Source organism: Anabas testudineus, chromosome 3 (assembly GCF_900324465.2).
Source record: "Anabas testudineus chromosome 3, fAnaTes1.2, whole genome shotgun sequence".
Taxonomy (NCBI): domain Eukaryota; kingdom Metazoa; phylum Chordata; class Actinopteri; order Anabantiformes; family Anabantidae; genus Anabas; species Anabas testudineus.
In genome coordinates, this window is record NC_046612.1 from 4250429 (window position 1) to 4269729 (window position 19301).

At 40.8% G+C, this 19301-nt stretch overlaps 2 protein-coding genes across 2 annotated transcripts; both read left to right on the forward strand.

Annotated features, from left to right (window-relative positions):
- The first annotated feature begins 1938 nt into the window (after positions 1-1938).
- On the forward strand, positions 1939-9456 carry xkr5b (XK related 5b). The gene is made up of 13 exons (XM_026377624.1): positions 1939-2150; positions 3418-3507; positions 3597-3702; positions 4297-4463; positions 4872-5005; positions 5112-5190; positions 5298-5467; positions 5674-5785; positions 5942-6109; positions 6196-6386; positions 6538-6629; positions 6782-6960; positions 7142-9456. Exons 1-13 carry the CDS (start codon positions 2042-2044, stop codon positions 7765-7767), a joined length of 2223 nt encoding a protein of 740 aa, XP_026233409.1. The 5' UTR covers positions 1939-2041; the 3' UTR covers positions 7768-9456.
- Positions 9457-11906: 2450 nt separating this feature from the next.
- ctsba (cathepsin Ba) lies at positions 11907-18647 on the forward strand. The gene is made up of 11 exons (XM_026378543.1): positions 11907-12063; positions 14588-14715; positions 14798-14883; positions 15044-15158; positions 15687-15802; positions 16111-16196; positions 16284-16430; positions 16542-16658; positions 16753-16881; positions 17561-17642; positions 17950-18647. The coding sequence occupies exons 2-10, from the start codon at positions 14593-14595 to the stop codon at positions 17632-17634; spliced, it is 993 nt and encodes a 330-aa protein (XP_026234328.1). The 5' UTR covers positions 11907-12063; positions 14588-14592; the 3' UTR covers positions 17635-17642; positions 17950-18647.
- Positions 18648-19301: the final 654 nt, after the last annotated feature.

Sequence of the window (19301 nt, forward strand, 5' to 3'; positions counted from 1 at the left end):
ACTTTTACTAAAACTTCATAAAATAAACAGCTGCTATAAAGTTTCTCCTGGTGTGAACGGCAGCGAGGTTTTTAACAGGTGCTTCTGAGAACACGACACAAGCTGTGCAGATGCAGATGCAGATGCTGCAGCTGTTATGTATGGATTTAAATGCTGGTGGTGATTCTGTGTTGTTGCACTTTTTTCTCTTAAGATTGCTCCTTTGTTTGTTTGTAACTCTGCTGTTATCATAGGGGGGTGAGTGCTGGAAGCTAGTTTGTGAAATTAAAGGCACCAGATGGTAAAAAAAAAAAGAGATCATACAAATAAGGAAAGGAGGAGAGAGACATTAGCTTCATGACAGGATGGAGGAACAACACTGGTGCTTTTACTGCTGCATTTTTAATCCATAAATAAAATGAATGCACAAGAACAGGAAGGATAGAAAATGTTTGATGATGCCGGCGGCTCATGTGAAGGTGCTGCTGCACATTAGAACAGCAGCGATTCATGTTTCCTTTGTTTGTTTGGCTCCAGGAAATAAAAAATATAAAGTTTTGTTTCAGGATTTTTATGAACATTGTTTTCTGTATGTGTCGTTGGTGGACAGCATGTGAGGTCCATGCACAGAAGAACAACCAACCAAAGGAGGAAACAAGCTCCAAACTGGGAACACTGGAAAATTACAGAAGGTATGAACAATCAGACAGAGGTGAAAAGAAACTGAGGCTGAGTTTATACTAGTAAAATAACTGAGTGATGGTGCAGATTCAGGTCCTGAATATGTAATTTAATAATAGTAGAGCCGCCATCTACTGCAGCTGTCCGAACAACAAGGGGATTAATAAAGTGTGTTATTATTATTTCATGAGCACAGACGGGTAAGAAAGTGTCCCAGGAAAGAGACACACAACAGGGACATCTGGTGGTGATTTAAAGAAAGGAACTGTGACACTGCAACAACAGTGAAATATGACTTTTACCAAATATAACCTGTGTATGTGGACAAGGAGCAGTCCCAAAAAGAACCAGCACTGGGAGGACTGAAGATCACAAAGATCCTCTGACGAGTAGGATGAAGGATACGAAGAATCACAAACAAACAAACAAACAAACAGAAATAATTAGTATAATTAGTACAGTTATTAGTATTAGTGTGGACTGAGCACAGTACTCTGTGGCAAATAGAGGAAGCAGCCGAGGTCTGTCACAAGCTGATCTTCATCACACTTTATTAACTTTTTAGCAAATCAACAACCAAAAGTGGTTAGTGAGACGAGAATCAGGCTCAGGTCACCCTCCACCCTTTAGACCAAACCTCATCATTTACAGTCTGACATGCTCGTAGTTAATGATAAACACAAAAGGTAAATTGTTATTAATGAAAGTACAAAAACACAGCTGACAGATAATTAATTATTAATATTAAAGTGTAAAGATAAAATAAAGGCAGTTCTACATTACATTTGTATTCTTATGACACTTTATTATTCAATGAATAATCATTTGAACAACTATTATCACTTCACTGTTCCATTAATCCTTGATCTTAGAGTCTCTCCTACTGAAATATTTCTTCTCATCACTAATCTTCTTAAACTCTAACTTGGCCTTAGACTCTGGGAATGAACCAGGACTTTATACTGATGCTGTTTTATCATCATTTCTCTCGTGGATGTGTCTGAACTGATCTAAAACCCTGTAAATCACTGCAGTCATTGTTTTGTGATAATAATATAATTTATTTATTAGAATTAGACACAGACATGGTTTCTACTCCTCTAATGAATTGAACCAGGACCAGGATTCGGTTTTAGTCCCTGAATAAGAAGAGAACATATGATGAACATGGCACTAAACCTGAGCTGCAGGTTTTCATGATGAACCATCTCACCAACCACCCCTCGGTCCTATCGCTTTAACGGGACGGGCGGTGACGTTGGGCCGGACCCACGGAGCCGAGAGGCGGGCTGCTGCAGCTGGACCGACTCCCGACCGGGACCAGAACAGCAGCGAACCCACAGGCTGCTCATCCCCGTGAATCGGGTTTTAAAAAGCCACCATGAGAGACTACACGGCCGCTCCGAGCCACGGAGGCTCCTGCACACCGTGCTGCCAAGTTTGCGTCTTCTTCTTTACCGCATTTCTCATCGTTGCGGAGAGGACAGCGCGTGAGTCCTACCTGGGACACACACACACACACACACACACACACCTGCACAGCCTGCACACACACACATTAATACAGACTGTTGTTTCACTATCACTAATTATATATATATTGGTGCTGTTTACCTCAGTGCGGCTGACTTTATTGGCCACAGTGTGTGTGCATGTACAGTTCAGTGTGTGTGTGTGTGTGTGTGTGTGTGTGTGTGTGTGTGTGTGTGTGCACGGTGCAGCTGCAGGGACAGAGATGCTGTCATAGTCCAGAGGGTTTCAAACATGCACTAATGCTCATCACTGGTGTCGTGATGATGAACAACAGAGTCCGACTCTGCTCTCATGCGCCTCTTTCCTATTTTTACACGCTGCATGTTATGAAATCCTGCACGACGCAAAACTGCAGACTCACTCCAGAGTTTTCACCTCTCTCCTGCACTAAAGTGGAGCCATGTTGTCATACAGTATTTCAGCGCCCTTTTTCTTTTGGAGGTGCATGAATGGACGAGGCGATGGGCGTACCCAGGGATGGGGCCTAGTCTGCACAGGCAGCCCCTCAGTTCAGCAGCTAGAACGGTTCAGATTACATGTGTGGAGGGATGGAGGGATGGAGGGAGGGGTGCAGAGCTGCAGAGCCTAGTGTGGCTGAAGACAGGAGGCATCAGCTGCCTCGTTATCAATCCTTAGATGGGATGCTGAGCAGCAGGATGGAGGTGATCTGAAAAGGTGGACGCGCACACAACAAACACATGAAAAAGACACAAACTAAACAGTGTCTGCTGCTAAAATATCATCATCCAGAGGCGGCTGCAAGAAATGGATGAAGCCGAGGTTTGTTTAGTTCAGTGCAGGTGGAAAGCGAACAAGGAGGCACCACAAAACAAAAACTCGAAATATGGAGAGAAATAAAAGTGGAAACCAGATTTAACATCCCGATACGCCACTGAAGTACTTATGTCCTTCACCGAAGTACATGTAGAGATATCAGAAACATAGTGTACTGCATTTAAAAGTTGATTTAATTAAGAGGTCTCATCAGTCACACGTGGGTCGTTCTACTGCAGAACGTCTCCTGTAAATAAATTATTACTGTACATTTTGCAGTATGACTAATATTAAGTAAAAATATATAATAAAGAGTGACAGTAAAAAGAGTAAAAGCATAAAGTAACATTTGTTTTGGGGTTTTCAGTAGTATCATAAACAGCCTAATCATAAAACAGTGTTTATAGCCTGTTACTGCATATGTGTGTACTGTGTACTGTGTTTCCCCAGTGATCTACTGCTTTGTGTACTACCTGTGGGTGGGTCACAACTACTGCTACGCCCATCTTGCCGGCTTCACTGCGCTGTTCCTGCTGCCAGGTGAGAGACACTATCTATTACAACAACCATACAGAGCCATAGACACGTTATAAATAATAATAACATAAATAACTCCATGGATTTCTCAGGATGGGGCCCCCAGTGGCTCAGCTATCTGTGGTACCTCTCAGATGGTCGCATCCGCAGGAAGTCTCTCACCTGGACACACATTCTGCACCTGGGAATATTTAAAAGGTAGACGCATCTTAAAGTACTTGTACAACAACTCAGAATGAAATCTGTACTTCTCACTCCACTACCTTAGTTTTTAGTTCCTTTGCAGATACAAATTCTCAGTACAAAATAAAATCTGATAATAAATGATCATGTATTTTCAAAAAGTGGTTAAAATGACCAACTGCAGTTTGAAAGTTGTAATTTTACAGTACAAATGGGAAATTTCCCCACATACATTAAATTCTCAGATATCACAAATTTGAAGTTAATCTCTGAACTTAACAAGGTCGAAACATTTGAGATTGTAGCAGAAATATGATTATTTTTTAATATTATTAATTAATAAACATGTGAAACACATCTGGATTAGCCCCGTACATTAGTCTTCTCGGTGGAGTTGTAAATACAGTACATGTAGGAGCATGTGTTTAGTACTTCAGCTTGAGTAAACCATTTGAAGTTGTACCTCTACTTGCACCTGAGTACCTTTTAGAAAAGTATACTTGAATTTTGTGTTTTTGAAATTTTGCTTCCTCTGCTGAATTTTAAAACCTTAATAACTGGACTGTGAACTACAGATGTGTCCATATTTTCTTCTTCCTCCTGTCGCAGGCTGTGGGAGTGTATGTGTCTGCCCGATGAAGACGTGTATGGCGAGATCATGCAGCAGGCTGATGTTTCTGCCTTGCGACTGTTTGAGGCGCTGGTGGTCACCCTCCCCGAGACGCTGCTGCAGACCTATGTGCTCATCTGTACTGATATCGGACTAAAGTCTCCAGGTAGAAGGAGGAAGAGATTCAATATGAAAAATACAGTTAATGTACAAAGATGATAAGGTTTCAGAAGGCATGTATCTGTTAGGTAGATATTTCTCTCAGGAGGCCGAATGAAACATGACTCCACATTAATGCTAATGTTGCTCCGTGTCTGCTTAATGTGCACAGTGACACATTCTCCATAACAAAGGGATAATATGTCACATATGTTTTGTTTTCAGCTTGTTCTGCTGCCTGTAAGTCATCGAAAAACATTTAGTACAGCTTTAAATCATTCTCCCTCATTCACTTCCATCGCACATCTGCAGCAGTTTAACATCTGATTAACAGTATTTACAGTTTGCAGCAGTACCGTGTTTCAAGGATACTCACATTTCTTCTCCTCTCTGTCTCCTTCCTGCTTCCCTTCAGCCTCGGTGTGTTTCGTGGTGTGTTTGCTGTCTCTTGCCTGGGCTTTGGTCCTCTATGCAAGAGCCTGTTCACTCATCAGGCCAGGACACCTACAGATGACTCCAGCGGCCATTCTCTGTCGACTGCTATGGAGGGTGGGAATATTGAAACAGCCTTAAACAAGCCAACATGGCTTAATGCAACTCACTGCGACTCACTGTAGCTTTTGTACCCTAATACTTTCATTTTCTCGGTCTGCAGGTCGGTATGTTGGGATCTCGATTTGCTGTTCTGATGCTCTTCACACGTATCTTCAAACAGTGGATCCTGGGAGTGATCGGTTCGTCTTTTTTGTTAAATCTGACAAACATTTAGTTGTTTTTTGAGTCTTTAGGTTTGTGTATATACTGTATTGGAGTTTAATATTTATCTTGATGTGTGGCGTAGGCGTGCACTGGCTGGGGGCTACTTTCTGGATGGTGTCTCAGCAGACGGACATCATACGATCAACTAATCGATGGAGACTCTTCAACCTCGTTCTCGGAGCCATTCACGTGTTTCTCTTCCTCAATGTGAAGTTCGGTCCATCGAGATATCGCATGGCCGGGTTCTACCTGGTACGTTCGTGCTTGCGATCACATAGAATTTATCACAATACTTGCAGGAATACTGTTATGCACTTTAAGGTGTCCATCAAAGGCATATAGGATATGAGAGGTTTAATCAGTAATTATGAGCTGAAAAGTTTTTAAGAACAGAATATACACTAGAAAAGTTAAGTGTTGGTTTTTAACAGTTTCTTCTGTTTATGTCTTTTCCTCAGGCCATGTTTGTAGAGAATGCGTTTCTTCTTCTGGCTTCCTCCTGGCTGTTTACCATGGTGTCATGGGATACTGTGGGCATCCCAGCTGCAGTGTTCTGCAGCTTCCTCATTGGTTAGATGCATGAACACTATATATGCTGTATATATGAACATTAACTCGCGTTCAGTTTGCTGCAGCTGTTTTGTTGATGTAGCTTCACAGCTTCCTTTCTTTTCAAATGCAGTCACACTCTCACCTCTGTTTACTTGCTCCTCTCTCTCTCTTCAGGAGTGATATCGTTGGTGCTGTACTATCGCTTCCTCCACCCTAAATCCTTTGAGATTTTCCAAAGTATTCGCCACAGAGGGATAGGTGGAGCCTGCATGGAGCGTGGATCTACGCTGACACTGGAAGAGAAAGTCACACCCACTTTCCATCGACATGCGACGCTGTCCGGTTTGCTCATTTTGTAAAGATTTATCCCCGTCTCCATTTATGAACCGTGTCTGTGTATCTGGTATTGTAATTGTTCCTCTGATCAGGAGGTGGGACCCTCATGGATCTTCCGGTTCAGTGGGAGGGATGGAAACATCACCACTGGCTGCTGATTCGTTTGGCCCTGAAGACTGGGGATGTAGGAAAGATCTGGTTGGCATATGGTGAAGGGGGACTGGCGGGGCTGATGGGTCTGTCTGAAGAATTTCACTCCCCTGGTGAACCTTACATCCCTCGGGTTTGTTGCATTCCTGCCACCACTGATTTCATTGATTGTTTAACGTCTGCTTCGTAAAGCTGTCCTCATTTCATGCTGCCTGAGATGTGATGTGCAATCTTTGATACTATTAAAGATGTCGATTACTTTTATTTGTGCTGTGATTTGTCAGATTCCACCTGTTCAACCTCAGGTGCCTCAAATCTCACAACCAGCTCTTCAACCTGATCCACCACAAGTCACCCAGGTTCCACAGGCAAGAGCGTTATTTAGTTCATCTCTAACTTATTTACTTAAAACTGTGGCTTTAACATTATTGATTATGTGTAAAATGGATGAAGGGATATAAAAAACACTTCATATGACCAAATGGCATCAGTCTCAGTTTAGTGTGTTTGTTCCCAGGTCAGAGAGAGAGAGGTGGTGCAGCCACCAAAGCCAACTCTGACCAGTGCAACAGCCAGACCAGTGAGAAAAGCTCCACCCACGACGATACACAATATCAGAAGGTTTCCAGAGATTATCCCGGTCCAGGAGGTCATTCCTGAAGAGACAGCAGAAGAAGAGTCCAGCGCTCCAGCTTCAGAGGAAAAAGGTTGGAAATGAGAAATGGTTTGAGTGCCGCAGCCAGGAGGTACGATCTGCAGAGGAGCTGGAGGAAACTGACAGGGGCCAAATAAAAAGTCATTAGGGAACTGAACCTGTTAACAGGGTCGGGAAGCAGAACTGAAAGGACACACTTTGACTTTTAATTCAATGTGTTTTTGTTTCCATAGGTGATGAGGACTTTCAGAGTGCTGCTTACGGCTCACCTACACCTTCATCTCCACGCCAACCAGGAAGCCTCCGCCACATCGACAGCCAAGCTGCGTCCCTGACCGAGGCCTCGTCCTCCGCAGCTTCTCTGGACATCAAGACTCCCGGCTGGTCACCTGAGCGGCGTTCCCCTCTCCTGATTGGTTCCCCAGAGAAAAAGCCAGGGCTCCCCGGAGAGTCCAGCACTACTCTGTACTTCAGCGCAGACGCACAGTCTCCCTCCAGTGGGAGCTATCTTGGGTGGGGCTCCGAGCTGTCGCCCATCTCCACCTACCGAAGTCCCTACCGGATCCGGGAGGCTCGATTTGTCACATCCACCCCACGATTGGAGCCCCGACCTGAAAGTCCAGGCCTGGCCCCGTTCGTTGTGACCCCTGCCACTCCTGGTACAACACCAGGCACCACTCCAGGTGGGACCCCCAGCGCTTCGACTCCTGCTGCTTCAACTCCTGCTGCTTCTACACCTGCAGCTTCGACTCCTGGTGCTGTTACACCCAGTACACCAGTCGTTCCACTCACTCCCGTCATCTCCCATGCTCGCAAACAGATAGTCCAGTTTGTGGACAGCAGAGAGAGGGCAGTGTAAGGGGGAAGGGAAATCCGAGGTGGGGAATGGTGTTGAAGATACAACTTCATGCTTTTAATAACCTTGGGAGGAGGTGATGGGGGATTAGGGAGTTCAACTTCAATCAATCTTGAAATAATATACAATATAAATCATTTATGTTTCTCCTCTGTGCAGATACAGAAGTCAAAATGGCAGAAAATAGGACGTGGGTCACACAGTAGCAAGACACCAATGTAGAGGCATTAGTTCTGTTTCTAACAAAGGTACCTCGGAGATCGTTCCAGCTTCAGTATTACATTTAGAAATGTTTGCAGGTGCTCAGCTGGTGAGGGATCACGCTGCTGCGCTGTTAGAGCAGCTGCATGATGATTCATGCTTATATTGGTCTGCTTCCTATGCAAACCATCAGTGAATGATAAACGACCAAACACTTTAAATTAGAACTCACAGAAGGTTAAATTGGGGTTAATCATCAAATAAAACGCCAAGAGAATTTTACAAGTGCTAATAAATTCTTCACACTTAATTTGAATGTTTAGTAACTAACCACAAAAAACTGATGCTGCAAAGTGTCTGACTTATTAGACAGTCTAGGTTACCACTGGTGAGATTCAAAAGTAAAGAAATAGTTATTATGATGATTACTGAGATAATGGGTTGTAATGAAATGACAAAAGATTTTCTAAATAATTTTTTTCTAAACAAATCAGGAAATTAAACCAGTTTACAGTAACCACACGTGATGATCAGATATTAATATAGAATTAATGTTATTATACTAACAACCCAAACATATCTTTGTTCAGTCACTGATGTTAATGCTAATAATGTTTTACAAAGTTAGAGATGACGTCTCGCCCAGTTTTCAGTCACAAACACTCATGGTTGGACACAGATAATCCTAATTTAAGGTTTATACCCTATAGTAAAATCTGTTCATTAGTGTGTCTATTTTTTATTTCATGGAAATATTAGACAGTTAAGTCTAAGGTAATAACATTATACAGTGAATTATAAATTATAACTGTAATAATTTCAGTCAATCAGCACTTTACAGCAGAAAAAGGGTGAAAGGGATTTATCAAAGGGAAAATTAGCAATATATAACATTACAGGGGTCTTGGCTAAAGTTTCTGTTATTATATGCATTTTATTCTATTTTATTTTATTTTATTTGTTCATAGTTAGTTTTAGTTGATTTTAGTGATCTGATACAGTGGTCAATCAGATGTAGTTTCTCTGTTTAGTTGAAGTAAGACGTGTATGAATGATGATAAGATATGATGGTGACAATTTGCAGTGGCAGCATTTGTCTGTTCTGTGTTAATGTGAAATACAGTGACAATTTTTATTTTACCATTATCGCTTCATCGCCTACGTCTCTTTTCCTAATGATTAGCATTTTGTGTTGTTTTTAGTTATTCTCATCCTTTTTACTACTTTCAGGCAAATAGAGAAACTATATGTGAAGAAAGTTAAACACGTACTGGTGAAATCAAATGTGATTATAGAGCTGTGTAAAACTTTATAAAATGATCAACATAAGGCTCATTTTCCTTCCTTTAGTCGATAATTTACTTTAGAGTTTTATTCAATTCAGTGATAAATGTGAAACAACATCAACGCATGAAGACGAGTGGTGGCACTAAATAATCCCAAATAGATTTTATCACAGTGTAATTGATGTGTCCACTAAATATCAACGCTACATTATTTAATTTGATGTAGTTTTACTGTAGTACTAACCATAACTCTTCACTGTTCACATGTGCTGCTTTTCAGCCCATCCATTAGTTCCTACCTCAGTAACACTTTAAACACGCGATTTTGGTTTTATTGCCTTTTATTTTGTTACAGCGATAAACTTTGTGAAAACTGTCTTTGTTTTATAGTAAAAACCTTCTTGAACATAGCAGCTACAAGACGAGGGGAAACTAGAGGTTTGAGAACACCTGGGAATCATGTGCTGCTTCGTTAATGTCCGTGTTATGTGATGTTATGAATATTATGATTTCTGGACTGCACCTTGAGGAAACACACGCAAAGAAACAAAAACACAGCACAACTTGATCAGTTTTACAACACAGCAGTTTCATTCTTGAAAACAGGAATGGCATAAGCTCACGGTGACCTTTGACCTTTGAACACCAAACTTTAATCAGTCAATCAGTTTAGTCCTGTGTTGTTTGTTCCCTTTGCAGCTTCTGTATTTTCTGTGTTGTCAAACTGGTGAAGACGTTTTCTTCTTTGCACGTGTTTCTTTATGTTGCTGTGTCGACCTCTCACAACACAGAATTACCATTTTTCTTCACAAAATCAGTCTTCCGTGTACGTTTTTCCTGTATCTTGCTGTTTTTATTAACAGTTTTACTTTATTTTTGCCGTTCCTAAACTAATTAAATGTGTGCAGCCCTTTGAAAATATGCTGTAAATTGCATTTTATGGAGCAAACTAAAACATGCTTTGGGCGGAACTGCTTTATCAAACCATGTGCTGCGGCCTGCTGATAGATAAGGAGTCACTGCATGTTACTAGCTCATAAAGACTGACAGAAACGTATCTGTTCCCCTAGAGGAAGAAAGCACTTTCTGTATGTACACGCACATAACAGTAGTAGTAGCAGCAATAAGCCAGAAAATGAAATGTATATTAGTGCACTGATGAAAAATTATCTACACACATGCTTTAGACATCACGATTCAGCGCTGTGACCTGTGGAGCGACAGCTTCACGCTTTGCTTTGTGTACCTGACGTGTGTTATGATATTTACCTGTGTTGACTCGTTTTGTATCTTTTTAAATGTTCTTCTTTTATATTTGGTCACATTTACTGTTAGGAAATGTGTGGACGGCCACGGTGTAGTGTTATAAGTGGGTTTTGTGCTGATGTGTCACCTTCTTTGCTCTCATTGATGGACTGTTAGTTTGCTGATGGAGTGAAACGTCACGTCGTCACAGGAACGGCCTCCATTTATCGACACACGTAACCTCATCTCTACAAGGATTCCCACAGAGCAACTGTGATTCGTGGTAACTGTGCTGTTGATGTGACAAATTAAACTCATCAGTCATGATCAAAGCTCATGATTAGTGCTGTGTTTTATTTCATTGTTCACACTTGATTAATTTACAGATAGGTTGAAATGCAGCACTGCAAGTCTTCACCAAACATCCTTAAACATCTTAACGTTTGTGAATAGAATAAATTATATTAATAAGATATGATCACAGTGGTTTTGATCACTTCACCTTAAAAAGACAAACTGCTTATTTGCAGTGGTAAAAATAAAGACATACAGTTAGTCATGCTGTACTCTCTGATTTTTCCCATCTCATCATCACTTTGAAAGTCATGCAACAGATTCATAAAAAGGAAGAGAAAGTGTTTAGACCATCAGTATGTCGTCTGAGACCAGAAACCCACAATAAAAAGGCTGAGTCACAAATCACAAGACAATTCAAATTAACTTAAGCTGAACTACAAGGAGTACATGCTCTAAAACCACTTTAAGTACGAGTGTACAAGTACTCCAGTAATAAACGGATTTCTGTTAAAATGCGATTCAATGTCAGGCTGTTTATAAAAACGTCTAATCCAGATCTGTTCCACTTGTCCCTCATAAATAATATCCAGGTTTATTCCAGGTTTTTTAAAGTGTGGTACAAGTGCTTGTAGTGTGAAAACATCTACTGGTGCTGTTTTTGTGATTTAAATCTAATAAGGATAAAGACTACGATGAACATCACCTGAGGACAGTGAGTGTGTTTGAAGGACTGTAGTGAACACACCTGTATCTTTACCTGGTGAGAAGTAGAAGCTACTTTACCAATCCATTAACCTTCTAGCTGTGTTTACATGATCACCATATAGATGTATATGATGATTTCTTTATACAAATACTCACAGTTTTGTTTTTAAAGGCTCTTAAAGGAGCTTTTTCCCCCTTTTTACATGAATAGATAATAATGCAGAAGAGGGTTCAGCGCCCTCTGGTGGCGCCATTGAAGCAGTGCACTCCCCCTGTTTCCACCGGACTCCCAGTTCGTAAAGTTTTTGTTGACTCCAGATTCAGATCTTTGGATTTTCTACCCACCAAACACTCAGATCGACCCTGGACACACGGACGAAGGGCGGTGTCACGGCCTGATGTCGTTATCGGTCACATGAACGCGGCTCATGTGACCGGTCCACGTGGTGTCGCTTCTCTGTCGGTGGCCGATAAAGGAGCTCGGTTTGTGGGCTTGTTAGTCACAGACAGCGGGGGATCTGGAGCTCACGGTTTAATCACACTTCCAGCTGACAAACACGAACAGGTAACTCATTTTTATCCAGTTGTTGTTGGTTTGTTTTCAGCTTTTAAGACTCTTTTCTTTTTTTGTCGGACGTTGTTTACATGTTTACACAGTTAGCATTTAGCTAACTGTTGTTTTTATATAAATTTAACGTAAACTACAGCAGCATCACTTTAAAATGTGCCTTTAAGTCATATTTGTGTTTCCACGTCGATGTTAAAGCAGTTTAAGTCGTTTTTTATTGCAGTAGGTTGGTGTCATAAATCAACTTGTGGTTGTTTTTCTGACCCACATTAGCTTCATGATCAGTAAAAGACAAACACTCCTTCCTCTGGTTAATGAGTCAATAATCACAGCACAACACAGAAGATTAGTGAAATCTGATTATAAAGTGGAGACATGCTGTTATAGTTAAAGGTAAACATGTGCATGAAACATGATCCTAAAAAGTCAGGCTCTTTGAAACGGGGAAATAGAAACTGAAAGTCCAGTGTTCAGACAAAGGAGAGAGGGTGAAACCTGTTTTACTGAGTTACACTGAGGGGAAATGAACCTGAACCAAGGGACATTTAACTAGCATTTAAATCCGATGTCCAGAAGTGTCACGGAAACGGTTTCCAGTCCAGAACCACTTCTACTAGTGCAAAAAACAAATTCACATTCCTGCGTTTGCAAGTAGAAGGAAAACTGTCCTGGATTTTATTAACAACAGTGAATCAGGTTTCCTGTGTGCAGAGTTTCAACATGATCACAAGCAACAAGGAAGTGAGTTTTATCTGCCCGTAGGCAAAGGTGGGACTGGTTTATTAGTGCAGTTTTAATTATTAATCAGTTTATGTTGAGATGATGATAATAGTTTGAGTACTGAGAAGATAAAGTAGCTGGACTCTGTGTTTGAAGAAACAGATGTGTCCTCGACATGTGCAGCTCGGTGGTTCCACTCGTGAAGGAGCTGAGCTTGAACCTCTTTGCTCAGTGGTTTTGACACATGCCGAGTCTTGTTCTGAAACCTCCCACGCGCACGGAAAAATGTCACAACCTCCTTGAACCTCTTGAAATTCTGTTTATCGCCAGAAATAAGTAGTCATCAATCTAAAGAGGAGCTGCTTGTTTCAGAGAATTTGACTTTTAGAAGTGAAAGGGTGCCGTCATAAAGAGGTCTCGCTCTGACTCAGCAGGTTCATAGAGACTTTGAGTTTTCAAATTACAGAAGGTTGAAATTCTTCGGGGTAGAATTTGGTGCAGATCACCAGACCGATTCTTTCACTCAACCAAATCACTTCCAAATTGACTAAAATCTAAATTTCTTTTGTGTAAACCACTTCTCTTTGTGGTTTCAAACGTGTCATTGGGGCCCAACAGCTGGAACAGCAGCTAATTACGCAAGTCTCCCTTCAAACATCATGAAACTATGATCTACTGGTTAAAATGCATTTAAAATGCCCAGCTGAGAAAGTCTCTTCCTCTGGAGAGCCTGGTTGAGGTTGTGTTGTATGGTTGGTGTTTTCTCAGTGACATTTTACTGTAAGTGCAGATGTTTTTGTACGTCTCGTACTTCCCTCTGTACTTTTTCGCTGACAGTCATATGATTTCAAACCGGTTCAGCATCTTTTCCTCGTTGTCTTGGATCTTCTTGTAGCTTTTTTTTCTCGTTATAGAAACATGCCCTGACTGGTTTGCTGTATGATTACCAGGAAGGCAAGAAAAACACTCCAAAGGTCCATGTAAAATGAGCAGCAGCGACTGTTCAAATTTAGTGTTTGTTGTGAGCTGATTTCTAGCTAATTTTAGAACAGTTAGATTACACATAAACACAAAGAGTGAACCGTTCTCCTTGTCTTTTTCTGACACAGGGTGTCTGTTCTCCACTCCTGATATAATCTGTGTTTCTAAAGAAGCACAGCGTCTGCACTGGTATTGATTTTTGCTCTGCTTAGAGCATCGTACTTATTCAAAGTACTTTCCACCCTTTGGTTCAATAGCTTGCGGTACGATGTCTCCTGGAACTGACCTCAACTCTTGCTGTGAATTTCACCTCTGATCATGTGGTCGACATTATTTGTTGCATCGTGGGTGTTTTTTCTTTTGCGTCATGTGGACATAAAATATTTCTCTTGCTTTTGAAATGGGAAGTGAAACCACGTTTAATTACAGCCAAGTGAGAAACGCTTGTCTCTGTGAATAAAGCCCAGGGCTATGTTTGTTTGTCCATGCAGCTTCCTTAACCACTGGAACGGGCACTAACTAGCATGAGTGATAAGAGGTTTCTGTGCCCAGTAAGCACTACTTAAGTCTTACTTGTAGAAGCAGCCAGAGTGACGCTGTGTGGTGAGCTGTGAACTGTTTTTGTTGTACTGCTTTCAGTAGGGTACATAAGTGGGGAACTAACTTGTGTTCCAGCACTGTGTTACTTTCTCTGAGGTATTCGTTGTGAAGGCTGTGAAAATCAGAAGTTTCCTTTTCAAGAGCTGTTCCTCATTGCTCATGAGTACATTGTGCAATGTGAATAACCACCAACTTGTCTTCTTCATTTCATATCTTTCAGACAAAATGTGGCGTGCAGCCCTCCTGCTATTGGCTGCCAGCTTGTCTGTGAGCCTGGCCAGACCCCACCTTCATGCACTGTCCAGCGAGATGGTCAACTACATCAATAAGATCAACACTACCTGGACTGTGAGTGTTTTTCTTACTTCTTACATTAGTGTCAGTGGATATAGGTTGTTCAGTTCTCCTAAAGCTTCCTCCTTCTCTTCAGGCTGGTCACAATTTCCATGATGTCGATTACAGCTATGTCCAGAAACTCTGCGGTACAATGCTGAAGGGGCCTAAACTGCCAGTCATGTGAGTTTTACATATACTGCTACGTTAAGTGCAATATTTTTTTCACCGATGTCGCCATCATACATGCAGTGTTCTCAGCTAAATTAAGCCTGGTCACACTGCAGCTGCAAGTTGTGCATTAGTAACACACAGTAATGCTGGACTGTGTTTTCCTCTGCAGGGTTCAGTATGCTGGAAGTGTGAAGCTGCCCAAACAGTTTGACTCTAGAGAGCAGTGGCCCAACTGTCCCACTCTGAAGGAGATCAGAGACCAGGGCTCCTGTGGATCCTGCTGGGTGAGATTAAAAACTTAAACTTAAAGTTGAGATCATATGCACCCTGGGAGACTTTTCCTTTAAAGTATCTGGAAGTTGAGTCATGGCATCTGGACTTACTACCTTTGAGGTTAAAACATTTCTGCTCATTTAAGTATCTTCAGTCATGACTGAAGAGTGAAGTCCAGTTGCTATGACTCAACTTCCAGATCACTTCACCTGGACGACTGAGAATCTTCACCGACATCTTTTCCTCTAATAGCGTTATGGCAGCAGGAACAATGTTTACTTGTCTTCTTTGGACAAAACAAATCTTCAACAGATGTTTGAGAATGGACAAACTCTTTTGCCTGCGTACACTACTGTTTGCCCGATGCATCAGTGACCCGTTGATTTTAGGTTGAATCGGACTTTGAAAAATAGCCGCTACAGTTAGGTATTTTAAACTGTATCCTACCTTTTGAGTATAACCTAATTGACATTTGATGACATCTAGACTAGTTTTCCTGTTTTATATTTGTGGGGTTGATGCATGTCTTCTACCCACAGGCATTTGGTGCTGCCGAGGCCATCTCCGACCGTGTGTGCATCCACAGCAATGGAAAGGTCAGTGTGGAGATCTCCTCTCAGGATCTGCTGACCTGCTGTGATAGCTGTGGCATGGGGTAAGAGACGTCCACACGTTTAATTCTTTCATTTAGATTACCCCAATAGATGGTTGTTTTGACTGACTGTGGATCATAATCCAGTGATCAGTGTTAAAGCATACTGTCAGAAATATAACTTAATAGGTTTCTAATGTGAGGTGATATGTTCTGTTAGAACAAATGCACAGAGTTAATACTCAAAATTAGCATCTGCATCAGCTGGACTAATAATGAATCAGCACTGTAGAGGGATACAGAGGAGTGTTCATTGGGTCGTAGTAAAGGTGGTAAAACTTGGGACTGACTTGTTTTTGTTTTCTTTTTAGATGTAATGGTGGCTACCCCTCAGCAGCCTGGGACTTCTGGATGAAACAGGGACTGGTCACTGGAGGTCTCTACAACTCTCACATTGGTGAGTGATGTGGTTTGTGTGTCTGTGATACTCCTATGCAGGTACACGTGTGCGATTTTAATTCTGACACTAATGTTGTGTCCGTAGGTTGCCGACCCTACACCATTGAGCCCTGTGAACACCATGTGAATGGCAGCAGACCTCCCTGTAGTGGAGAGGGTGGAGACACCCCACAGTGTCTCCTCCAGTGTGAAGCTGGATACACACCCAGCTACAAAGAGGACAAGCATTATGGTAAGAAAAGTGTAATATCCATGAATAAGTGGATTTTGTGGTTGGATAAAACACGCTACTCCATCACTGATGTAAATGCAGCACAGGATCATGAATCAATGTGTATTTCAGGTAAAACATCGTACAGTGTGCCGGAGGATGTGGAACAGATTCAGACTGAGATTTTCAAGAATGGCCCAGTAGAAGGAGCCTTCACTGTCTATGAAGACTTTTTGCTGTACAAGTCTGGTAAGTACACAAATGCAGCATAAACAGACTTGAATGATGATTTCAAATTTAGCGCTGTGATTCCTTAAAAATGTAAATTTTTCTGTCTCTAAAGGTGTGTATCAACACGTGTCTGGGTCTGCTGTGGGTGGTCACGCCATCAAAGTCCTGGGCTGGGGGGAGGAGAATGGCGTTCCTTACTGGCTCTGTGCCAACTCCTGGAACACTGACTGGGGTGACAACGGTGAGCAGAGACAGTTTACTCCTTTTTATTAATCACAAAGTACTCAGTGTTGATACTAAACAGTACTTTAGCTTTTGTACTCAAATGGAGGGAATGGAAAGCAAATCTTCCAAGTACAGATATTATATAAAAGTTTTTTGGGGGTTTCTAGTTATACAATGTTCTAATGCTGTATTTCAGAGAGCTTGTTCTATCATGTAAAATGATCTTGGACAGTTCAGTATAATGTGGACTAATAGACCTGCCACAAACTCAAATGCCAGCATTGTAGGAACATTTCTTAGTGTTACACAAAACCTGATCTTGTGCTGTAGGGATTGTTAGGCTTTGCATCAAGGTTGCTGGAGCACCCTCCTGGCCTGGTGGCTCCAATGCATGTTGTATAATCACAGTATCCTCCGTTTGAGTCAGCTGGAGACCTTTTGTTGCATGTCGTACAACTTCTATCTCTACCCCGTTACCTGTCTGCCACCTAACTGCTCAGTATCACTAAAACATCAATAAATATATTGTGAAAATTCAATTCAGTTTTATTTGTATAGTACCAATTCCAACATAGAAGTCCTCTTAAGACACTTTACAGTGTTAAAGACCTTACAAAATATAATTTTATACAGAATTATATAGAAAGAAGATGTGTATTTAAAAAATAAATAAATAAAATGTTTGTTTTTTTCAGGATTCTTTAAAATCCTGCGTGGATCAGATCACTGTGGGATTGAGTCTGAGATGGTTGCTGGAATTCCAAAGTAAAACCAAAGGTAAAGCAGAAAAAACAACATATAATTGCAATATAAAGTTTCGACCCGTTTACTGTGTTCTTCTATAAACTGCATATATCGCACCTGGCAATAAAATGTTTCTGATTCTGATATATAACTCTGCCTTTATGTTGCAACCTCTCTAATGTAATCTGAATGGAATGCAAGGATTTGTATTTGTGAACAAGCCTCATAGGTTGAAATGAGGCTTTAATGTATAAACCTCATATTCATTCATGTTAAGTATTAATGTGGCCTTAATTCTGTGTCTTACCAACTATTTTTATTTTATTTTTTTATCTTGCAGATGGAGCTGCAATGTCTACTACATAATCACTAGAGGGTGACACACTCCTGCTTTTAGTCATTGTAGTTAAAGCCCACTGATCAACTTGTAGACATGGAGGATGACGGTAACTATGTGCCTGAGAACATTGTCACCACTGTTACACTGTAGGTGTGTTTTTTTTTTTTTTTTTTTTTGTGAATGATCTGTTGTAAGGTCCTACTCCTTCTACCTTCAACACACAAGGTAGATCAGAACGTTTTACTGGAGAACAGTGGTTTTTAAAACATGCGTGCTTTCATTTTATCTCAGGCCATTTGAAGCAGGCTGTCACTTTTTTTTTTTTTTTAGAACCAATCAAACTTGTCCCCCATGTCATCACATGTTTTTCCTGTGCTGTTGGAAAATATGAATTTTAATTGTTTTTAGGGCAGTAGAACCCATGACTGAAACAATTAACAAAGCTTTGCCATTTTAATTTCTCAGTGCCACCAAGCCACTCCATCGTGTGTTGATGTAATATTTGTAACCAGTACATTAGTGTTTTAAAATGTTAGTATCTGAAAATTCAGTTGTTTTTGTTTGGGTTTTTTTTTTTTTTTTTTTTTTTTAAATATAGTTGGACATGATGTGGTTTTTTGTCCGCCTGTATTAATCAAAAATACTTGCACATAAATGTAATGTTCTGAATTAAATAAAACAATCTTCGAACCCCTGTATCTATCGTTTCTTAAACAAGTATGCTGGCATTTTAAATCGATTTGTAGCATTTGTCTAAATGAATGTAGACCACAAAGTTCTATTCATTTAAAAGTAGATGTGAGTCAAAACCAAGCAAAAACTAAAACTAACTTGCAGAAAATTGATTAGTTAAGTTAGAAAGTAAGAATATAATATAGAAATACTGTATTACAAGCAATAAAGTAAACTTTCAAACAATCAAAGGTTTAGGTACTGAGGTCTAGACTGCAAAATGAAATCATGACATGACTGCAGTGGACTAAAGTGTATCGTGTTTTCCTCTGAAATGTAGCAGTGTCAGTTTCAGCTGACGTACAGACATTGTCAAATTATCCTGAAGAATTTTTTAATCCACTTTGGAATTCATCTTCCCTTCAGTCAGTGCAAATCAAGGCCCAAATCATGATGTTTCTTCCACCATTCACATTTACAACTGGGATGATGTTTTCATGATATGCAGTGACCTTTTTACACCAAATGTAGTGCTGTGTGTTCTTTCCAAATAGTTCAACATAGTTTCATCTGTCCACAAAACATTTTGCCAACACTGCTGTGCAGTGTCAGTGTGACAAACGTCAGGTGTGCAGAAATGTTCATTTTAGCAAGCAGCAGCTTCCTTCGTGGTGTCCTGT

What these genes read in the sequence shown, in the direction of transcription:
- xkr5b (XM_026377624.1), top strand. Translation starts at nt 2,042, where the DNA reads ATGAGAGACTACACGGCCGCTCCGAGCCACGGAGGCTCCTGCACACCG. An exon ending in CACCTGGGAATATTTAAAAG is followed by an intron (nt 3,703 to 4,296) that starts GTAGACGCATCT and finishes CTCCTGTCGCAG; the next exon opens with GCTGTGGGAGTGTATGTGTC. An exon ending in TCTGTCGACTGCTATGGAGG is followed by an intron (nt 5,006 to 5,111) that starts GTGGGAATATTG and finishes CTCGGTCTGCAG; the next exon opens with GTCGGTATGTTGGGATCTCG.
- ctsba (XM_026378543.1), top strand. Translation starts at nt 14,593, where the DNA reads ATGTGGCGTGCAGCCCTCCTGCTATTGGCTGCCAGCTTGTCTGTGAGC. An exon ending in GGGCCTAAACTGCCAGTCAT is followed by an intron (nt 14,884 to 15,043) that starts GTGAGTTTTACA and finishes TTTCCTCTGCAG; the next exon opens with GGTTCAGTATGCTGGAAGTG. An exon ending in TGTGATAGCTGTGGCATGGG is followed by an intron (nt 15,803 to 16,110) that starts GTAAGAGACGTC and finishes TTTTCTTTTTAG; the next exon opens with ATGTAATGGTGGCTACCCCT.